Source organism: Argiope bruennichi, chromosome X2 (assembly GCF_947563725.1).
Source record: "Argiope bruennichi chromosome X2, qqArgBrue1.1, whole genome shotgun sequence".
NCBI lineage: Eukaryota > Metazoa > Arthropoda > Arachnida > Araneae > Araneidae > Argiope > Argiope bruennichi.
The window spans coordinates 12,378,730-12,399,098 of record NC_079163.1 but is presented as its reverse complement, the minus strand read 5'-3'; the positions used below and the strand labels follow the sequence as shown (position 1 = coordinate 12,399,098).

General features: G+C 27.6%; 1 protein-coding gene across 1 annotated transcript in view; it reads right to left on the bottom strand.

Moving 5' to 3' along the window:
• Positions 1-204: 204 nt before the first annotated feature.
• LOC129960625 (transmembrane protein adipocyte-associated 1 homolog) overlaps positions 205-20,369 on the bottom strand; it is a 31,746-nt gene continuing 11,581 nt past the window's right edge. Inside the window, exons 4-12 of the mRNA XM_056074167.1 lie at positions 19,423-19,512; positions 15,941-16,013; positions 9,864-9,943; positions 8,333-8,449; positions 4,988-5,048; positions 4,739-4,841; positions 4,319-4,399; positions 2,869-2,998; positions 205-1,534 (exon numbers count right to left, since the gene is read on the bottom strand). Coding sequence (XP_055930142.1) covers positions 1,337-1,534; positions 2,869-2,998; positions 4,319-4,399; positions 4,739-4,841; positions 4,988-5,048; positions 8,333-8,449; positions 9,864-9,943; positions 15,941-16,013; positions 19,423-19,512 — 933 coding nt within the window. The 3' untranslated portion in view covers positions 205-1,336. The remainder of the gene's footprint in view (positions 1,535-2,868; positions 2,999-4,318; positions 4,400-4,738; positions 4,842-4,987; positions 5,049-8,332; positions 8,450-9,863; positions 9,944-15,940; positions 16,014-19,422; positions 19,513-20,369) is intronic.

The following is a 20,369-nucleotide window of genomic DNA, read 5'->3' as shown; positions in this document are numbered from 1 at the left end:
TAATTGTTTTTCCTCTATGAAATCACAAAATTCATTATAATGAAAAAAATGAAAGTCATGAACAAGTACTGAAGAAGTAAAGTAGCCATTAGAAAATATAATGTATAGATAAATTATAAACACAAAACAAGCAATGAAACATAAATCAATACCTTTATTCCATCTATAATAGTGCAAGTTAAATAAGTACAATTCAATACAGATTATTTTAAAGTAAAATATCTGTACATAAATAAATATTAAACATAAAAACGTTTATCAAAACAAAGTTGGAGAGATATGTACATGTTTTTAAGTAGTATCAAATTTCTTTGGAACAAAATAAAAAGAATATGCAAGAATAAATATAATATTTACAATTCCCAACAAATATTTTCACTAATCTCTAAAAACATATATGCATATATTCAAATTTTAACTTTGAATAACAGTTTATGTATCACAAATATTTAACAGTACTTAATTTTCATAAAAATAAATGAATAAAAATTGTACACATAAGTTCTTATTTTAACTTTAAAAAGAATAATCAATTGAAATAAATGTCTTAAAATTGGAAATATAGATTTTCATGGAAAGTTATTTATAAACAGATCTGGTAAAATATGCCAATGTATTAAGTAATGCTGATTCCTTTTATGTACATCTGAAAAATTTCCTTCATATTTGCACTAATAAATATTAACATTTTGATGATTACATATATATACATAATTCCTTTAATATTTACATACAAGCAAATTAATATAATTACAAAGATAATTTCACCCCTCATGTTTAATTGGCAATGAGATTTCGTTTAAAATGAAACAAAAAGAATAACATAATCAATTTTTGCAAAAAAAAAAAAAAAAAAAAAAAGAGAGACAAACATTTATTTTTTAAAAAACTGATTTTTTTTTCATAATTTTAATATGTGAAAAAAGGCAATGAAAGAATTAATAAAAAGCTTGTGTAGAAATAAATGACTAGCAAATTACATGAGAATTGATTATCTTCATGGAGAAAAAAATCACATTTAAAAGATGCTATTAAAACATGCAATTTCCTTTAAAGAAAAACTACATGGAATATAAGAAAATATTACACTTTTAAAGCCATTTGTTGATAAATATCTAAACTCATGTCATGGCGACTTGCGAGAAATATAGTCAAAATGCATAAATAAAAACATTTAATAATTCTTTACAAACAGAAGTTGCAACAAATTTTATCTAATACATATATATATATGAGGTACATTAAGACTAAGCTAACGAACAAACCATGCTAAATGTGTAATGATGCCAGGCAAGCATTATGATTTAAATTAATATAGTATAAGAATCTAACACCTTCAAGGTGATGTTTTTTTAACGTTGGATGATGCAGGGACTTGTTGATATTGTTGTTGAGGTGCCGGGCTGGAATTAATACTACCTGCCATGCTTGGAGCTTCAAATCCATTAAAACTGTCAGGAGACTGAAGGGAATGTATATATAGGGGGTTGATATTAGCTGCATCAAAATGAGTACTATCATACAAGGAATTGTTCTGAAAAATAAAAAAAAATAAAAATCAAGCTGATATTTCAATTTTTATATAACAGTAAAATTATTAATGTAGTAAAAATTTAATATCCTTTCTTTCACAAAAGAAAGTTAGTAGTGAAACAAGTGACTAAAACAAACAAAAAAAAATATATGTGCACATATTTTTTGTCTTAGTCACAAAAAAAAATGTGCTCAAAATGGAAAAATACAGTCAAATTTTCTAATAGAAAATATAAAATGAAAATAAAATTGTTTGTACTTCTATCACTAATTTCTTACTTCAATGCTACAGTAATGCACTTGTGTCAAATTTAAATAAATTTAAAGGCAAAATTTTTTATGGATTAGCTTAATTTTAATTAAAATAATGTCCTGTTCTGAGGCTACTTTAAACTCTACTAATCACGAGTTAGTTATGTTCAGATAATGAAGGCAATATTTGTGCCAGTAGAAATGTGAATCTCAAGTAGAAATATGTGTTGTTATCATCTTATCCCAAAGGCGAGATCTAACTTCGCCACTGTATTCCAAAATTCTTATACAAATTTCAGACAGAGGGAATAATAAAATTCATTCATGATAATATATATATAGTTCTAAAAATATATTTCTACTAGACACTTTTCTTTACGACGAATATTGAGCATGGACTTCATGGATTCTTATCTGCCAATTATTAGAAGCTTGAATGCTGGGCTCATTTTTGACAATATTTTCTTAATCAGAGAAATCCTTTCTAAAGACTTCCGGATTCATCAAGACCCTTTCAGAGATAAAACGCCAGACATTGTAAGAAAATACAGTCATACAATCGGGCAGATTTAGCATGGTTCTGTATTGTGGTGAATTTTTTTTCTCTGAAAATAAGCAGATACGAACTTTTAAGACCGTCATAAAAGGATCATTAAAAATCAGCGGCTTTTAATGACATTAAGCACCCTGAACTGGGGGATGTTTTGAAGGCATATTTATAACAAATCAAAATGTAGTGTATGGATATTAAATATAGTAAATACTTGATTACGTTCAATTGTAAATCTCAAATTTTTTGTTAAAAAAAGCTTCAAATGCAAATAAGATAGGTGTCTTTTAATTCTAAACAAGAAAAACAAATGATTTTTGGTAAAAAGTAAACAAACAACTGGTAAATACAGAAATCTATCATTCATTAAGTCAGAATTATATATGCAGGATCTCTATTAAGGGGGAAAAAATTCAAGAGCATTTTCATGATTTGGGTTCTTTTTCGGTCATCTTGCAGCTTATCTGAGCTTGTCATGTTATCCAATTCCATTAGCAATTGAGAGTTCAACATAATATTAACAATATGCATACCTGATAAATGTAATCCGAATCTGTTTTCAATGATGAACAAGAGAGTTGATGTGGCAAGCTGACATTATCATCTTCTACTACATCATCTACTTGAGCTTTATAGGAAAACATAATGCTGGGCTGAGTGACACTACAAAATATATTAAAATTAATTCCATACATGGCTTAAGCTCAAAATATTTTTAATACATACTTTATATTTTTGATTATAAAATGGTAATAATAAATAAGGAACAAGAAAGATGTTCTTGTAAACTTTACAAAATAGTTAATATTAAAGAATAAAAAAATTAAAGAAAATTAATCTATGCTTATAATATGACAGCTTTCTGTTTTCTCATGATTAGGTAGAATATTCAATTTTCAAAATCATTTAATTATAATAATTTTGTTAAATCTATGGCCAGGGAAAGGAACTCTTACCACAGAAATGTATAAATCAGAAAAAGGCATGCAAACACATTCAGAGCTAACATAACTACAAAGAGTTAAGCAAGCATTTATTTCAGCCACATTATTTTCATGTGAAATTTTAATTTATAACATAGATATAAATTCACTTTTCAGAAAAAGGGGTCAAAACATATCTTAATAAAATAAGCGATAAAAGTAATAGTTAATTTTCTGTACAGTACCGAGCAAACATCCAATCAAACATATATCTAGATCAGATCTGATCAAAATCAAATCAGCCTAATATCATTTTCTAGAAGAGAGGGAAAATATAAAATTGTTCCTAATAATTAACTTGGTATGTCAAAGTAACCCCTCCCCCCCAAAAAAAATCAGATGTTATGATCGAATTGTTCAAATCCTCTTTGATAAATTCAAACAATTCAAGATGGACTTCTTGATTTAACTGTGATCAGAAGATTAAACAACATCTATGATATTACTAACAACTTTCATACTACATCTACTTGAAATTTACTTAAATCACAGTACTAGATTTTATGAGTACTAAGATCATATCTACAGTAAATCTTAGATGACAAAATCCTACCTTCCAAAAGCCAAAGTTTTTGTGTTTTCTTAAGCAAATGGTACACACCACACACAAGAGAAAAAAACGTCACAAAACGAGGTAATAGTTTTCAGAATAACAGAACTTTTCAGATTTTCTATTATATATAACTGTTGCTTGCGATCATCAGAAATTACACCATATTTTAAATACTCAGAAACTTTTATAGACAGACTTAATAGTATAAAAGTTTTTTTTTTTTCAATTATTTTCCTAAGCAGGAAAGAATTTTCCGATTCACAGACATTATTATTATTTGAAATAAATAAAAAATTAAAAAGCCCTCAGATACCGAAAAATGAGGTAAATGCCGTTCAAAGGATTAGTCAAAATTTTTTAAAAAAATCCCTTAAATGTTAAAATATTTCACATTTTAAAATATATTATCATTGAACAAAAATTAAAAATGATGAATTGAATCTGTACCTGAAAAAATCAGCCAGGAATGTTCTGTAAACCAAGGGCGTAAAAATGGTGAAATATATATAGGCAGTAACATCAACTACACTATAATGAAGAAATAAAACGAGTTTAAAAAAATGATTGACAATAAATGCATAGTTAAAAAAGACTTCTTAAAATATAATATTAAATCAAGTAAAACCCTTCACTAAATTCAGATTATAAAATTCTTACAAAAAATCAAAATGAAAAAAAAAAAAAAAAAAAAAAAGCTGAACAGTCCAATCCAGCGATTCTTAATTCAACAAAAATGACTGAAACATCTATTAAAATTCAGAATATAGGCAAATTTCTCAAAAATTGTAAAAATATTCCAATTAAAAATACAGGAAGATGACGCATAAAAGTATAACAAAAATATTCGGAGATTTATGGAATACATACCATAATCCAGGTTCTTGCCTATAATACAATAAACCACTTCCAATGGCTTGAAATATGTTTAACAGATCCAAGAATAGTATATACCAGTAAAAAGAGGGTTTGGCTGCAATGATTAAATAATTGAAATCAGTGTATGAGGAAACTTATCATAAACTAAAAGAAATGTTTAAACTAATGGATATACGATTCATAAGCAAAACTATTTAGCCAAAAAGATAAAAACAACTTGCAATATAAAATATTTCTTACTTGGTAGGGCAAGTCTATCCCGTAATCTAGTCCAAGGAAGGATTAAAACAATAAGATATACCTAAGGAGAAAAATATCATTAGACATAATACTTGAAGTTCGCACAAAATAATAACTGAAAAACTAAGGTGACTCGAATGAGGAATAATAGACACCAAGTACCTACGCAGAATTTATGATGAATACTAACAACAAAGGGCAAAATCTTCATAATTACAACCAATTTAACGTGAAATATTTATTTACAAAGAAGTAATCAAAAAGTATAATTAAAACGCAATTAAAAAGTCCAGAAAAAGTTTGCAGTTTATAATGAATCTGGTATAAATCCATTAATGTGAATAATAGCAATAAATAGTTTTAAGATTAATGTTGTTAAAAGCTCCGAATAATAAAAGAAAATTCACATTTACCATATTGCTCTTTGGATTTATTTTTTTTCCGTAGGAATTATAAAAATTCAGCCAATTTGAAAAATGACACTGCTAAAGGCGAAGTTTGAATCTCTGCATGGCAAAAAAATAATCCTAAAATGTGAGTTTATTTGGTAACCATAGACGCATATCTTTTACAGCCAATACGGAAAGTTTTGTAGAAAACATTTTATTTTACTTAATTTTTCATCAAAGCAAATATTTCAGCAATCAACTCCTCTACAATTCCATAAGCTCAACTAATTTCATAAGAATGTCAAAGATTTTAAATATACCGAAGTTTAACATAACATTCACTATTCAACAAATAAAAAGTAGCATTGTAATTCTACTTAAATTCTTTACATTTGTTTTTATTCAGTATGAAGTGTAAATGATGTTCTAAACTCATGTGTTACATTTACAATGCTATGTTACACTCGATTATGAAATTATGTTTCTAATAATTAAATAAAAGGATCATTAAACCGGCAACCGGCGTGTCATATATGGCTCACTTACGAACATTCTTTCACAGCCGGGCGTATCACCCGTGCGTCGCCACTGGAAGTTGAGTTCAGTGGACGGGTGATGCACATGTGCATTTTAAGCTAGAAGGATTTTTAAAGGCCACTAAATGGCTCCCTGTGTCCATTACTTTTGAAATGAACTTAGTTTTAGTATCCTGACCTGCAGTTAGCTCATATTCTGCCTCACTTTATTCATCAGCTGCTGTGGGGGGGGGGGGTGTAATCCTAATGTAAATAAACAGAGCTGGGGTTTTTTAACTTTCCATGTGATAGAAACATTCTCGTGTTTTTGGTCTCCCTCCAAATTATATTGTTATTTTTGCTACTATTCAGGATCTGTTTGAGTTTTACCGTCAGTTCTGTTGCATTTAACGTAGCATGCAAATGATGTACGCGTATTTCCTTTTTTTAAATTTTATTTATTTCGGAATGCCCTGAATTCGATTTGTTATAGTAAGAAAACATTATTTATCAGAGGAAGAAAGTCTTGCATTCTGAATAAGGCAATTAGTGACACAGATGAGGAATGATGATTCATGGTCTAAAGAACTAGGAAGCGAGATTTTGAATGATTTCGATATTAATATTTTATCAGAATTTGAGCTCACTGCGTACCTGCCTTCTGGTTATTTTATATTGAATTATATTAATATTTATTTTAAAGTTTATTAATGTATTTAGTCCATTAAAACTTCAGAATAATTTGAATAGAACTTTTTAAAATTATTTCACAATGTAAATAAGTTTTTTTTTACATTTTATTGTAAATTAAAAGAAAAAGATTGCTAAATGCTAATTTTAACATATATGACAGGTGAACTAAAAATACGATAGGTACCAAAAATTTCGTCGTTACGACTTAAACTTTATTATTATTTTTTTAAAGTTAGGCTTAGCGTCGTAAAACCCACGTCCTGTGGGACGATTCCTTTAACGTACGCTCCTTCCCAAGCAAACGTCTAGAATAGAGACATCCTGTCCCGAAAGAGTTAATTTATTTTGGTAAGAGGAATGAATGACTTACTAATAATTTTTGAACATCGTGAGCATTTTACTTTATTTTTATTTTTGAAAGCCTTCATTCATTCATTGTATTCACTTATAGAAGAAGACTACAACGAATTAAATGCACATTTTTCGATATACTGTAAAGAAATTCTAAACTTTTGACTAAAAATTAATTGAAATAAAAGCACTGAAATAATTCGCTAAATGACGTTAAAATATAACTAACAAATGCTTTATAAACAAGTAATCATATGTAGAAAAGCAAGGATACGGTGAAGTTACTGTTAAAAACATAGCATGAATACAAAAAAAGTATTTCTAAAGAGAAAGGATGTTCCTCTTATCTCAAAAAAGCAAAAGAAGGTTAAAGAAAAGTCAAGTAAATGAAAAGTATGTATTTTCCCCATTCTATCAGTATGTCCCTAAACTGAGATAAAACCTTTTCCACTAACTTCTGGTTTCATTAAATCCGTTAAACATTGAAAGATCCGACATCTAAAAGAAAATGCATCCTATAATTGGGCAGATCTAGCGTGCTGAGATTATTTTTTTTATCCATCAGATGAAAAATAAAAAGACATTGATTAAAATAAAGCACTTTTAAAGTACTTATATAAGGAACATAAAAAATAAGCAGTTTTTAAAGAATTTTAATGACGCTACGCATCCTGCTTGGAAATTATTGTTGTCATATGTGTGTGTAAGTTTGTTTTTCTGCTCTGTAGTTCCTTGCTGCTGAATTCATATTTTACAAAAAATTCTGTAAAAATGAATTCAGCAAACTACTGAATAGTCCTTTCTATACAATTAAACTGCAGATTTCTGAGAAAATGAGAAATATCTCCCCCCCCCCTCTTAAATAGTGTACTGATAAAATTCAATTGTGAACAGTTAAATGCATTAACATACCAAATTCTTTCAAACGCTCACAAAAAAATATTTAATTTTCACTGTTGTCCGTTGTTTTGATATTACACGAAGATAAAGTGAAATAATGATATATATTTCTTTACGAAAAATAAAGATACAAAAAAAAAAAAAAAAAAAAAAAAAAACTGCAACCATATATAAAATTGGAATATTTTTTTAATAAAATGCATCCCAAATTCAAGACGAAATATCAAATTATTTGCACTTAATAAATTTTTAATAATAATTGACATCAGATAGGAATATTTTAATGAATTGGTAAATATCTAAAGCAAGCATTAAACAGAACAAAAAAAAATTATATGAACCAAAAATAATAAAAAATATTCAACTCACTATTTATTAAATTCAAAGTTAAACCATGAATAACATCAGAAAAGGTTATAAGTTTAGTAATTCTATCACTATAATAGATTATTATTATCATTTAAACATACTGCAATTATATACAATAAAACTCATACCAGACTGAATACAATTGAACTAATAAACCAAAACAGCATTCCTCCATGACCAAATAATCCCTTTTGTTTATACAAGGAAAAAAATGTCTCGTCAGGGACAGTAATTTCAAGTGCACCCTAAAAATATGCAACATTTTATTATAACAACCTATTTAATTATAAGCAATATTTAAAAAAATAATTCATAAATAAAAATGCATAAAAACATATTCAAAAAGGAGATAATTCAAAACAATACACAAAACAGAATGCAAAATGAGAAAATTTAAGCATATAATTTTGTCATTCAATCTAACTATAACATAAAATATGCAATGTCTAAGAAGTTGTGAAGAACTGCATTTTTAAAAATGATGCATTCTGCTTTAAAATAATTTTTTTAAATAAATATCTAATAAATAAAAAATTAAATATCTAAAGAGAATTTTAATTAAATAATCTTGACATATTTATAATAGCTGAGGAGTTAACTTCTCAAGAGCGTCTTAAAAAAATACACATTTTTAAAACAAATGTCAAGATATAAATATCTATTAAATGTGCTTTTTATCAAATCGCTTATACCTCTATAATTCAATAAAGAGTTGTGCTACTAGCAGAGTTCTGCAAAAGAGAAGCATAGTAATTAAAACAGAGATATATAAAATCTATCTTTAATTATAGTAAAAGGAAAAAAATGTATCTGCACATCTTGAAGGTCTATAAAGAAGTTCTTGAGTTGAGAAAGGTCAACTCTGGATAAGCTTTTTCACATTCACTGAGTTGTTTACAATATTTGATCACCTTCTATTCATTATGGAAAATAACAATGTGAACCCCAAAGAGATTTCATATAAAATTTTATTAATTGAAAACTGTTTAGCACTTTTGCTGTTGCATGATTTTGCATAACAGAAGAATAATTTTTTACTACTTTCAAATACAAAAAACTTGTAGTTTGAAATAATATTTGTTTGAATACTTCATAATCTTTTTTTAAATTTTAAGATATTTTTCAAAACATCTCATCCGTTAACTAAAAAGCCAAGAAAAGATCAATGGTTGATATATCTAAGTTATCACTGAGAAGAGGAATTTAAGATCTGACTTAATATTTCAATTTAAATGCTGTAAACGATTTAAACAGAAATTAATTCTGTTTAAAATAAGTTATAACTAGTTTTAAATAATAATAATCACTTGACTACTTTGACTTTAACTATTCCTATTAAATAAGTTAGTTAAATGATATATATTTTCATGTTTCATTTCCACTATATGTGCGTAGAGCAAATCAAAATTTATTTCTTCTGAATAAACCCTTTTTGCTTCCTCATACATTTAAATAAGTTTATCCTAAGAACAGCCTGTTATTCATTTTAGGATCAAATTAAAACGAAATGAAAAAACAAGCATCAGTTCTCAGCAAGCAACTAAGAGAATGGATATATCTTTAAAAGTCCCAATTCCTTCCCACGAATTTCGTTTGGCAAATAAGTATATCAATTAAAATTTTCTAATAATTAAATTAACTAAAACAAAAAGTACTAACTTGAAGTCCAGAATAAACTAACGAAACACATGTTGTCACAAGCAGAATTCTTCGTATGCTGGTCTGACTATCCAGATGTCCTAAAATAATCAAAAGTATTGACTAATTTTTAAATAATTTATACCAATTACATGAAGGTATTGACCAAAAATTTCTCTTAAGCATCCCTTCCCTTCCATAAAGCATATTTGAATTACAAACACGAATTATTAAATGATACACTGAATAGATTCTATTTATAATACTATGTATTAGAAGATACAGCAGCAATTTTTATAAATGAGCTTTGTTTAAAAGGAGGGTGAAATAAATAAGATTAGACTAAATTACATGAATTTCATAAATAAATAATAATAACAATTTTTTCAAAACCTGTAATCCAATCCAACAAAATTAATATCATGAATTTATCAGTAATAAGAACAATCACAAATCAAATTTATAAGTTTAGCAAGTTTTCTTATATAAAAGTTACAAAGAGGCTCTTTTTTATTCAATCATACGTGACTGCAAATTATAACAATTCTATACATTAAAAATAGAAATATCAGAGCATTATAATGAAGTTAAAACTATATAAGTCATGAATTTCTGAAATCACCAAATTCTAAATAGATGCTTGAATAACTGGAAATGTTTTTATCAAATCTTTAAAATTCTACATTATCAAGATTTATTTAAGGAATATAATGCACAATAGTTAATAAATAATTAAATTAAATCTTGTAATCAGACTTGCAATACATGACTTCACCCTCATTATTTTATTTTACAGACTGTATTGATCAATATAATCAACTATATCATCAACACAAATAAATAAGTTGTTAACAATTTATACCAACTTTGATTTAAAACATATTTCAAACTATTCCACAATTCAAGCCAATTGATTTCAATAAAGCCATCTAAAATGTTTTGTAACTTTAACAAACCTTTGCGATAAATACATTGCTTTTAATTTACAGATTATCATCTATTCATTCATTATTGAAATAACTAGACATGCACAATTACAGAGAAGCATCAACACTTTGGTTCCATTTCACAAATAAGGAAACAGCACAAGAACAAAATTCAAATTTCAGAGAGAGAGAGATGAAATGCATAGTTAAAAAAAATATCAGAGATGCAAAGATAGATACAATATGAATAAAGATGTGTGATTAGATAATAAAATATGGATTTAGAAAAAATGCCAGGAATATGGATGGATTTGAGAAAATTATTATTATTATTATTTCAATAAATAACAAAGTTTAAATTTTTAATGAAAAAATAAGTCTGCTTTAGTTTATATTTCTAAGAAATATTAATTTTTCAAAAATAAATAAATATAAACTTTTGTAAATAATTAAATTACTGCGCATTCACTGGTCCTTGAGAAGACTTCCTAACTATAAGTTGTAATTGCATTTAATGTATGTAGAAATTAATTATCCACAAGACCTCTTAAATCTTTTGATGTGATGTTTCTAGCAGCCTAATGGTAATTACACAGTAGCTAGATTGGAGCTTTTGAGAAGGAGAGGCGATCTACAAGATCCAAACTTAATCAAATTCTTGAGCAGAAAAATTAATCAAAACACAAATGTGAATCAGGCATAAGTGAAGAACCAAATCTTCAAACACTACACGTGACAAATTCACTGCTTTAAAATATTCCCTTTCCAAAAGTTTTAAATCTACCAATGAATCTTTACATGTAAATTAACCATAATCATCTTTGTTAATTCCTGAAATAAAGGAATAAGCTACTTCAATCAAACAAAATTCAACCCATCACAAACACAACTATGAGGGCTCAAAGTCGGTGAACATCAACATTTAAAGGTACTGCGATACTTCTGTTTCACTTAAAATGAGCATTTTAAATAATTTAAAGTAGTATGATTTAAAATTAAGCACCAAAGAACTTAGAGAAACTATGTTTGAAAATCTCAAAGTTTTGGAAATTAAAATAGTGATTGAAAATTATAATGAGCTCAAAACGGATCAAGAATTCGTCTTCGCATCCTCAAACAGATCATTGAAAATTGAACAACTAAAGCAGCTAATGAACAATCTTTTAAAGACTGAAAAGTAAGCCAATTGAAGATTAACCAAAATATAAAAAGAGAATGAGTTTGAAAAGTTAAAGTAGCGAATAAACATAGATGAATTAAATGCATAAAAACATTAAAAATTTCAGTTACTGAGAATTACTACACCAGTTGCCTATTCAGTTTTCATTTCTGCCGACTGCAACATTTATGTATTATTGTCCAATAAAGGAAATAAACAAAGGACTTTAAAAAGTTAAGTGACTTTACTGTCAGATGTAAAGATACTCCACTCTACAAAATAAACAAATTAGTAGAAATAAAAAGAACCCAGTTAGGAAGAAACCTGAAAGTCTATATTTCTAAAATTTTATAAACTGCTCAATATAAAGACGAATGATTATTACGAAGTGGGAAAAGAAGGTTTTCATGAAAGATCAGAAACAACCTCCACATCAGTTGACCACATGAAACCCTAGTCTAACACATCAGACATTTCATATTTTTTTTATTCTTTATTTTCTTTTCTTTTCCTTCAGTGTTCCGAGGACCTCACACGTCGAAAGCCGAGAGAAGTGAGAATTGACTATACATAAGATGGCACAGTCCCACCTTTTGAAGTGATATACGAAGTAACTAGACTGCAAATCTCGAGAAGAGATGACTCATAAACTTCAAGTCTAAACTAGAATCCTTGAGCAGAAAAATTCATCAAAACCAAGTGCGAACCGCGCAGAGATGGCACACTAATTCTTCAGACACTGCACATAACAAAAACAATAACCTCTCAAACAATTCTCCCTACTTCAGCATTGAATCTTCATATGTAAATTAACTATGATCTGCAGTCTATTCATGAAATAAATCAATAAGCTATTCCAGTGAAGTGAAGGACTTATTATAAATCCACACACATATATGAAATTATAAAAACCAGACTTTTTTGATGAAACATAAAAATTTAAGAGGTAAAATTAACTCGACATATCAAAATATTTTTTTATCCTACTGGAACTACCAGACAAGAGCTAAAATACAACTATTTTTTAATAAATGGTCAACAAGAAGGGAAGGATTACTTAATTCAGATGGAGAAGAGTTTAATAATCAGTTTATTGCATAAACTTCAGCATATCTATTTTTTTAAACCTGGTGCTTCTTTTCTAATCCAACATTTTTTATAATAATTTACTTTGATAAGAACAGATGTTTCTTCTAAAATCAATACTTCTTTAAGAATTATATTTGGTTAAAAAAATATTACAATTTTTAATGAGAAACTGAAGATATTTTTGTGGCCAATGGACAAATTATTTTTTAGAATTCTATATAAAAAATTACTTATAAATACAAAAGCTGTAAAAACAGTAAATGCATCAATTGAAACAATCAGTACTCAGTCACTAAGTAATCACTGAATTTTGGTCATTCATGGCAACAAAATAAGGCAAAATTCAGTAAAGATAGTAGAAGAAAGATATCAAACTTCAAAAGAAAGATTTCATTTTAGTAACTGAAAATGCTGTTCCTGAATTCTTCATTTTTGGAGATATTCTTGTTAGCTTTCAATTTAAGCATAAAAAAAAATCAGATTTATATTCCAGAAATTCTTAATAAGCATAATATATTCAGATAGCACTTAACACTTTAGAAAGATTTTTTTTATGTAAAAAAGAACTCAGGAAAGCGTCAGAAACCGTTTAATTTCCAAAATTTGTATGAATAAAAAAAAATTCTTGCTTTTATCCATTATTTTTAAGCTGAATAAAAATATAATTCAGTAGTTAGATATAACTTAAACACTTTTCAAATAATCATTTTCATTTCTGAAAAATTAGAACTTTATTAATGCATTGGTTTTAGAACGTGATATACATTTTAAACAGTCTGTTTTCATACATTACATCATAGATACTTCATTTGTGATTAAGACTTCATTCAAATTACAAAGCAAAACGAACTCCACTAAACAGAAATGAATTATACAGTAAATATGAAATAATGTTAAATCTAAAGAAAACAATTTGAACGTTTTCTCTTATTTCATCTACCAGAATGGAAAATATTAGTTATAATTTCCTAACTGAATTATGACAAAAATATTTTATGATAGAATTAAAACAGGAATATGTCATCTCTTAAACAATATGGTCGTGACTCCAACAGATCTTGAAGTAATTTATAAGGAATATATTAGTTACATTAATCTATCTATACTTATATAAAGCTCAATGTGTGTGTGTGTTGGCGCTCTACAGGCCAGACCGTTTGACCTATAGCTACCAAATTTGGTACATGTATACCTTGGAGGTCGGGAATGTGTACCTGGGGTCCCTTTTTTGGAAATTTTAATTAGAATTTTAGTTATTAATTAAAAACTTTCCCACCAAAAAAATATTTATTTCCCCAAGGCCAAATGAGTAAGGCTTAAGCATTTTTTCCCCACGCTAATGAGGCTTAGACTTAACATTTTTCGGCCGATTAGATATTAAAAAATATTATTATATTAATTGCAGACTAATCATTTCCACTTTAATTTAAAGCATAAATTCTACGGGATCTAACAGAAAATTAGAGAGATACAGATTACGTTATGACTGAAGGCCTTTATAATATTATGAGATAATTGAAATTTTAAAATATTTTAATGAAGAAGCTATTATATTAGGAATTACATAAAATATTTAATTATTAAAATTTTAACGAACATTAAGATTTGCGAACCGGCTGGTCGCCAAAGGTGGCAAGTACTTATATAAAGCTCAATGTGTGTGTGTGTGTGTGTGTTGGCGCTCTACCGGCCAGATCGTTCGCCCTACAGTTACCAAATTTGGCACATGCATACCTTGGAGGTCAAGAATTGCACCTGGGTTCCCTTTTTTGAATTTTTAATTAGAATTTTAATAATTAAAAACTAACTTTCCCGCCAAAAAATCTTTTCATTTCTTCACCGCCAAATGAGTAAGGCTTGTTTTTTCACCACGCTAACGAGGATAGGCGTAACATATTTTCGGTCGATTATTTCAAACTATTCTGTTTATTTTCTTAGTGTTTGATGCATTTAAAATCAAGCATTGTTAATTAATCGATCTTTCAGATTTATTCTGAAGTACTTTTGAATTAAAATAAAACAGAATAAAGGAAATTAAAAATTTCTAATCTGCGTAGCGTTACCCCAACTGGCGTAGAAAATTCACTCATGCGCATTGTGTTCTGATTGTTGACAACTCTATTTTCAACGGATACGGACTTGGTTTTGAAGGCTTAACATGTTTCCCACCGATTAGTTCAAACGATTCTGTTTATTTTCTTAGAGTTTCATGCATTTAAAAATAAACATTGTTAATTAATTGATCAGTTCATGATGAATCTGACTAAATTTTGTAGAAAACTTCTTGAGATATTACAAAAATTAAGAAAGATGTTCTTTAGTGCCCATAAGGTTTAAATACTCAACGACTCTGTTTTCAGAAGTCATATTAAAAAAAAAAAAAAAAATGCTTCGTTTCAGTAAAAAATGTTCTTATATTAATTACAATTTAACCATTTCCACTTTAATTTAAAGCATAAATTCTACGGGAGCTAACAGAAAATTAGAGAGATACATATTACGTTATGGCTGAAGGCCTTTATAATATTATGAATGAATTATATGACTATCAAAATTTGAAGCTTTAAAATTTTAACAAGCATTAAGATTGGCGAACCGGCTGGTCGCCAAAGGCGGCTAGTATATGAATAAGATTAATTGGAAGAAATAACTAACGAACATAAGTGATTTGTGGTAATATTTCTTACCTTGTGCAGATTTTATAAATGAATTGCAAATTCTTTTGACAGTAACTAAGACAAAAATGCTTGAAAAAATTAGACAGCTGAGACCCTTAATTTCATCGAAAACAATTTAAATGAATTCTCAATTCCAGAAATTCGATTTAAATTCAACTTTAAACAACTCAACACTTTCTGAATTCAATTGTTAAATGGCACATACTAATACTTAAATAAATTTACATTTTCCCGTAGAATACTCACCAAAAGCAAGTCCAAAGATCAAAACACTTATTTCTGTTGCCAGTAGGAAGCATCGAACAACAACCCAGAGAACCTGAAATAAAGTTTAAACTTGTAAAATAGAACAAAATTACACTAGCAAACTTGAGAGTAAAGAAAGACATATTTTATCTATTCCACAATATATTATAAGATGCACAATATAATATGAATAAAAGCGATAAATTAATTATTAATGACACAGAAACTTTCTTATCATTAATACCTCAAATTGACTAAAATTGGACAAAAAGTGAAGTGTACGCTAAGGTGAGGTTAAATTATCATAATATTGGCGGCTTTTAATTTTAGCAGCTATGCTCCTTAAATTATGTTAAATATTTACACTCTCTTGAAAAAATATTTTACATTATTACACTAACTGAGAATTATTATAATTCTTAATTCACTACTAGTTAAAGCAATAAAACTGAGTAATAATTTTTTTTTAGTCTTGTTACTATGATCATTTTATTCCATTGCATGAGGTAAAATGAACAATCTGCAAGATAAGATTATTATAGATGGCAAAAATAGACTCATACAAATCATACTATAAAATCAACTGGAAAATAGATAATACAATATTTATTAAACCTATTAATCATACAGAAATTTGCATTTAAAAATCAAATATTAGACATATAATCTCCTGTATTATAGATCATTGGCTCATGTAATATTAGTATGCTCTGTTCACTTTTAATTTCATCTACATCTTCACTTTTGGGGGAAAGTATATTTCCAAAAAGGAAAATTAACAAAATATTAATGTAAAGAAGGTTTCTTCTTTTCTTTTTTGCTTACAAAATTTGACAAACAAAAGTTTTTATTAACTTTTTGCTATAGCACTTTACCAGTACCAAATGGAGGTGTTATGGTAATTCCATTTTTCATTCTTTTTTTTTTTTTTAACTTTCTTCTGAGTTGCTGCACTAGGATTTATTACTACTATAATTTTTAGAGAAGGGCATGCTTTCTTCAATTTAGACTCTGAATGTTCTTTACAAAAACGGCTGTAACTATATTTAGAATGAGAACCTCACTTATTGTTGCCTGTACATTTTCTTTTTGATTTCGAATTCAATGAAATTTATTTCATTAAATGCTGGAGGTGACAATGTTGAAAAATAGCCAATCTTAATGAATTCAAAAGAGATGCAACAGCTTTGGTAAAAGTAAAAACTTCATCAACTCCTTTTTCAAACTGAGAGTTTCTAATGCCACTTTTGAAGCTAAAGGTGGTAATGTCTGTGACATTTTCATTACTGTTTGGTTTGCTACTTCAACCTTACTTCCAGGGTAGAGGTCACAACCTTGAAAATCCTTCAGAGCATTTTGTTAAGCGAATTTCTCAGTCAGTTGAAAAAGGATGGAGAAAAATGACTTTAAAAACATTCTACAATCTGTTCTCCTGAAATCACTCATTTAAAGTTGCTTTCCACATTTCCTCTAAAGGTGTAAGCAATTCAGGGTGCAAATTGCAACACATTTTAAAATTAAGTCTGATTAAAGAATATAAATTACATGAACACAAAGAAGATTAACATCATGAAATATGAAAATAATGCCCTTTTTAAAGTCTATGACTGTAAAGAAGAAACATAACACTGCAAAACACTTCAACAATTTGGAAAAAAAAAAAAATAGTTTTTGAACAGAAATGTTGTTTATTTAAATCCAAATAATATATTATTTTGCTTACATTTCCCCATTTTCAGATAACCATAATAACAGGATAGTTACACTTACTTAACATGAAAAATAATATCTTGATTTTATCAGAATATATGCATATATCACTTGCTTCTTAAAAAAGAACATATAATCAATATCTTGGCCAGGGGTGTTTGTGGGACCCCAAAAAATCCCCTGAAACTTTTACGGACTTACTACCGACATTTTGGAGTTTCGAGAAGGGGGGGGGGAGAAATGAAAAATTACGATTATGAAGTAGTGAATGACCTAATTATAAAAGTTCAATGAATTACTTTTTTTGCAAAATTAATAACCATTAATTTTGCAAAATTAAGACCTTTGAACCCAGGTCACGTGATCGCACATCTGGTCGAACGAAGTCTCTCCCTTTTTTTTCTGCCGCGCCTACTTGCCGAAAAGAATCCAGAAGAGAATGTCCGAGAACCGGGGGAATGAGTCATAACTCGCAATAAGGAAAGAACAAAAAAAGAAGTTTTTTTCACGCATTATCACTGCCTTTGGAGAAAGAAAGGAAAAGTTTTCACCACACACACTGACCTTGCGTTTTCTGCTTTCAAAGCAAACAAAATTACCCAGCTCAAAATAAATAATTCATTATTATTCCTACTTCCTTTTGAACGACGATCCCCGGAATTTCCGGGTATCGAAGTTCAAAATCCCCGGAATTCCGGGGTTTCCCCGGAGCACAAACACCCCTGCTTGGCATACTCTAACAGCAAAGCCTAACAATATGCACATTATATCCCACTATACTTACACTGCTCTGAAATAAAAATGAAATAAACACAACTTCTATAAGAATACAATTATGTTCCATAAGAATAAGAATAGACATTCTATCTCCGAAATTTCAAGAATTTTAAATGACAAAAATGTTAGGGTAAGGTGAACTTCAAGGTTTCTATGACATAGGCAAATATAAAATCTGAGGTATTCCAATTCATAGTAAAAGAAAATTGCCAAATCAAACACATTATTGCTAATCAAAAACATTGTTCATGACGAAAAAAATCAGCATGCCAATAAAATAATAAATTTGACACATACAATCTATTTTCTGTAAATTCTTTACTTCACCCCACCTTACCATATTATTACATTGAATTTAATAGTCTTGAATTCGAGCCTAATGTATTTATTCATAATTTATATACCTGAAAATATTAGTTTTATACAGTATTTAAAAATTTGTAATGAACCTGTGTGTTTATTTTAAAATTTAGAAATATTCCAGATTTCATTTTATAACATTTTAAAGCAAAAGATAATATTTAATATTTATTTATTCTTTCAAAAACATGCAAAACAATGTAGAAACAATCAATTGATAATAACTGCTTTCTAAAGACAGCATTCTCACATTACAAATTTCCACCAAAAACACAATATCTGAAAATGAAATTTTCTCGTTAAAAATCAACACATTTTACAATCTAAGGTTTCTAATAAACCAGCACAAAGAAACAATTCAACAAAGTTCAATAACACTTTGTTGACAATAACAATAGTAAAAAAAAATTAATGTGTATAAATAAAGAATTCAAGTGAAAAATTAATATTGGCATTTTGTTCTTTTCTATTATTGTGGATCAATTATTTTCTAAAGCTTTTTAACTGAATAATAAAAATATGTGAAATTAATATTTCTTAAGGCAAGATTATTTTTTGTTCATAAATAATGTTCTACAATAACTATTATTATTATTTTTTTTTTTTTCAAATTTCAAGATATTTCAAAAACTCACCTTGTCTGTGATTTCATTAATTGGAATAGCAGCATTCACTGTCATTGCAACAATGCAACGTAAAACACTAACTGCAGCATTTAAGGCTACCTAAATTCAGAACAGCAAAAGAAAATGAAAAAGTGATACTATTTACAAAACCGAAATTCTTACAGATATTTGCAAAAACTCAGTATAGTAACAAAGAATCAATTCGCTGCAGAGGAAACATTTTTTATCAGTTATTAATAATCATATCTAATCAATTAAGTTAACAAATAGCAAAATAACATTCCAATATGACAGGAAAATAAATTCCAGATAGAGTGGGAATTCAATAAAAATTGAATTGAAAATAAACAGCAATTGAAGTAAAATTAAATTCTTCAAAGCCAGAGATTCTAAATTTGTAAAAGAATTCTAAATTCTTCAACTTTCTTAAAATTGAAAGTGAAACATTTGAAGATGCTACTTCTTAAGAAAAGAATATCAATCATCACTAAGTACAAAATGAATAACAATATCAAAATATTATTCTCTAGATAATTTTAAAGCTTCTTTCAAAACATTTTTAATACTTCAGATATTAAAAATTCAATATTATTAATCTCATGCATTTGTGATCTAGATTTGATACAAACTTCAAAAATTATGTATTGAAAGTTGCAAAATTTTCAACCTATCATTTAATAAGACATACCATTATGTATCATTTTATCTGAAAAATATCAAGATTACACTTAAAATATAAAATTATACCACTTGCCAGATAAAACATATTTTGCAAATTCATTACACAGACACAAAGTAACTTTTAAGCATATCAACATGATGAAAGCTTGTAAAATTGCATAATTTTTGTTTTCATAACTATAGCATTTTAAAATAATTTTTCTAAGAAATTAGTTTTCAAATGCTATAAATTACTTCTAAAGACTTTTAGAAATCAAGATTCTAAAGTTTTTTTT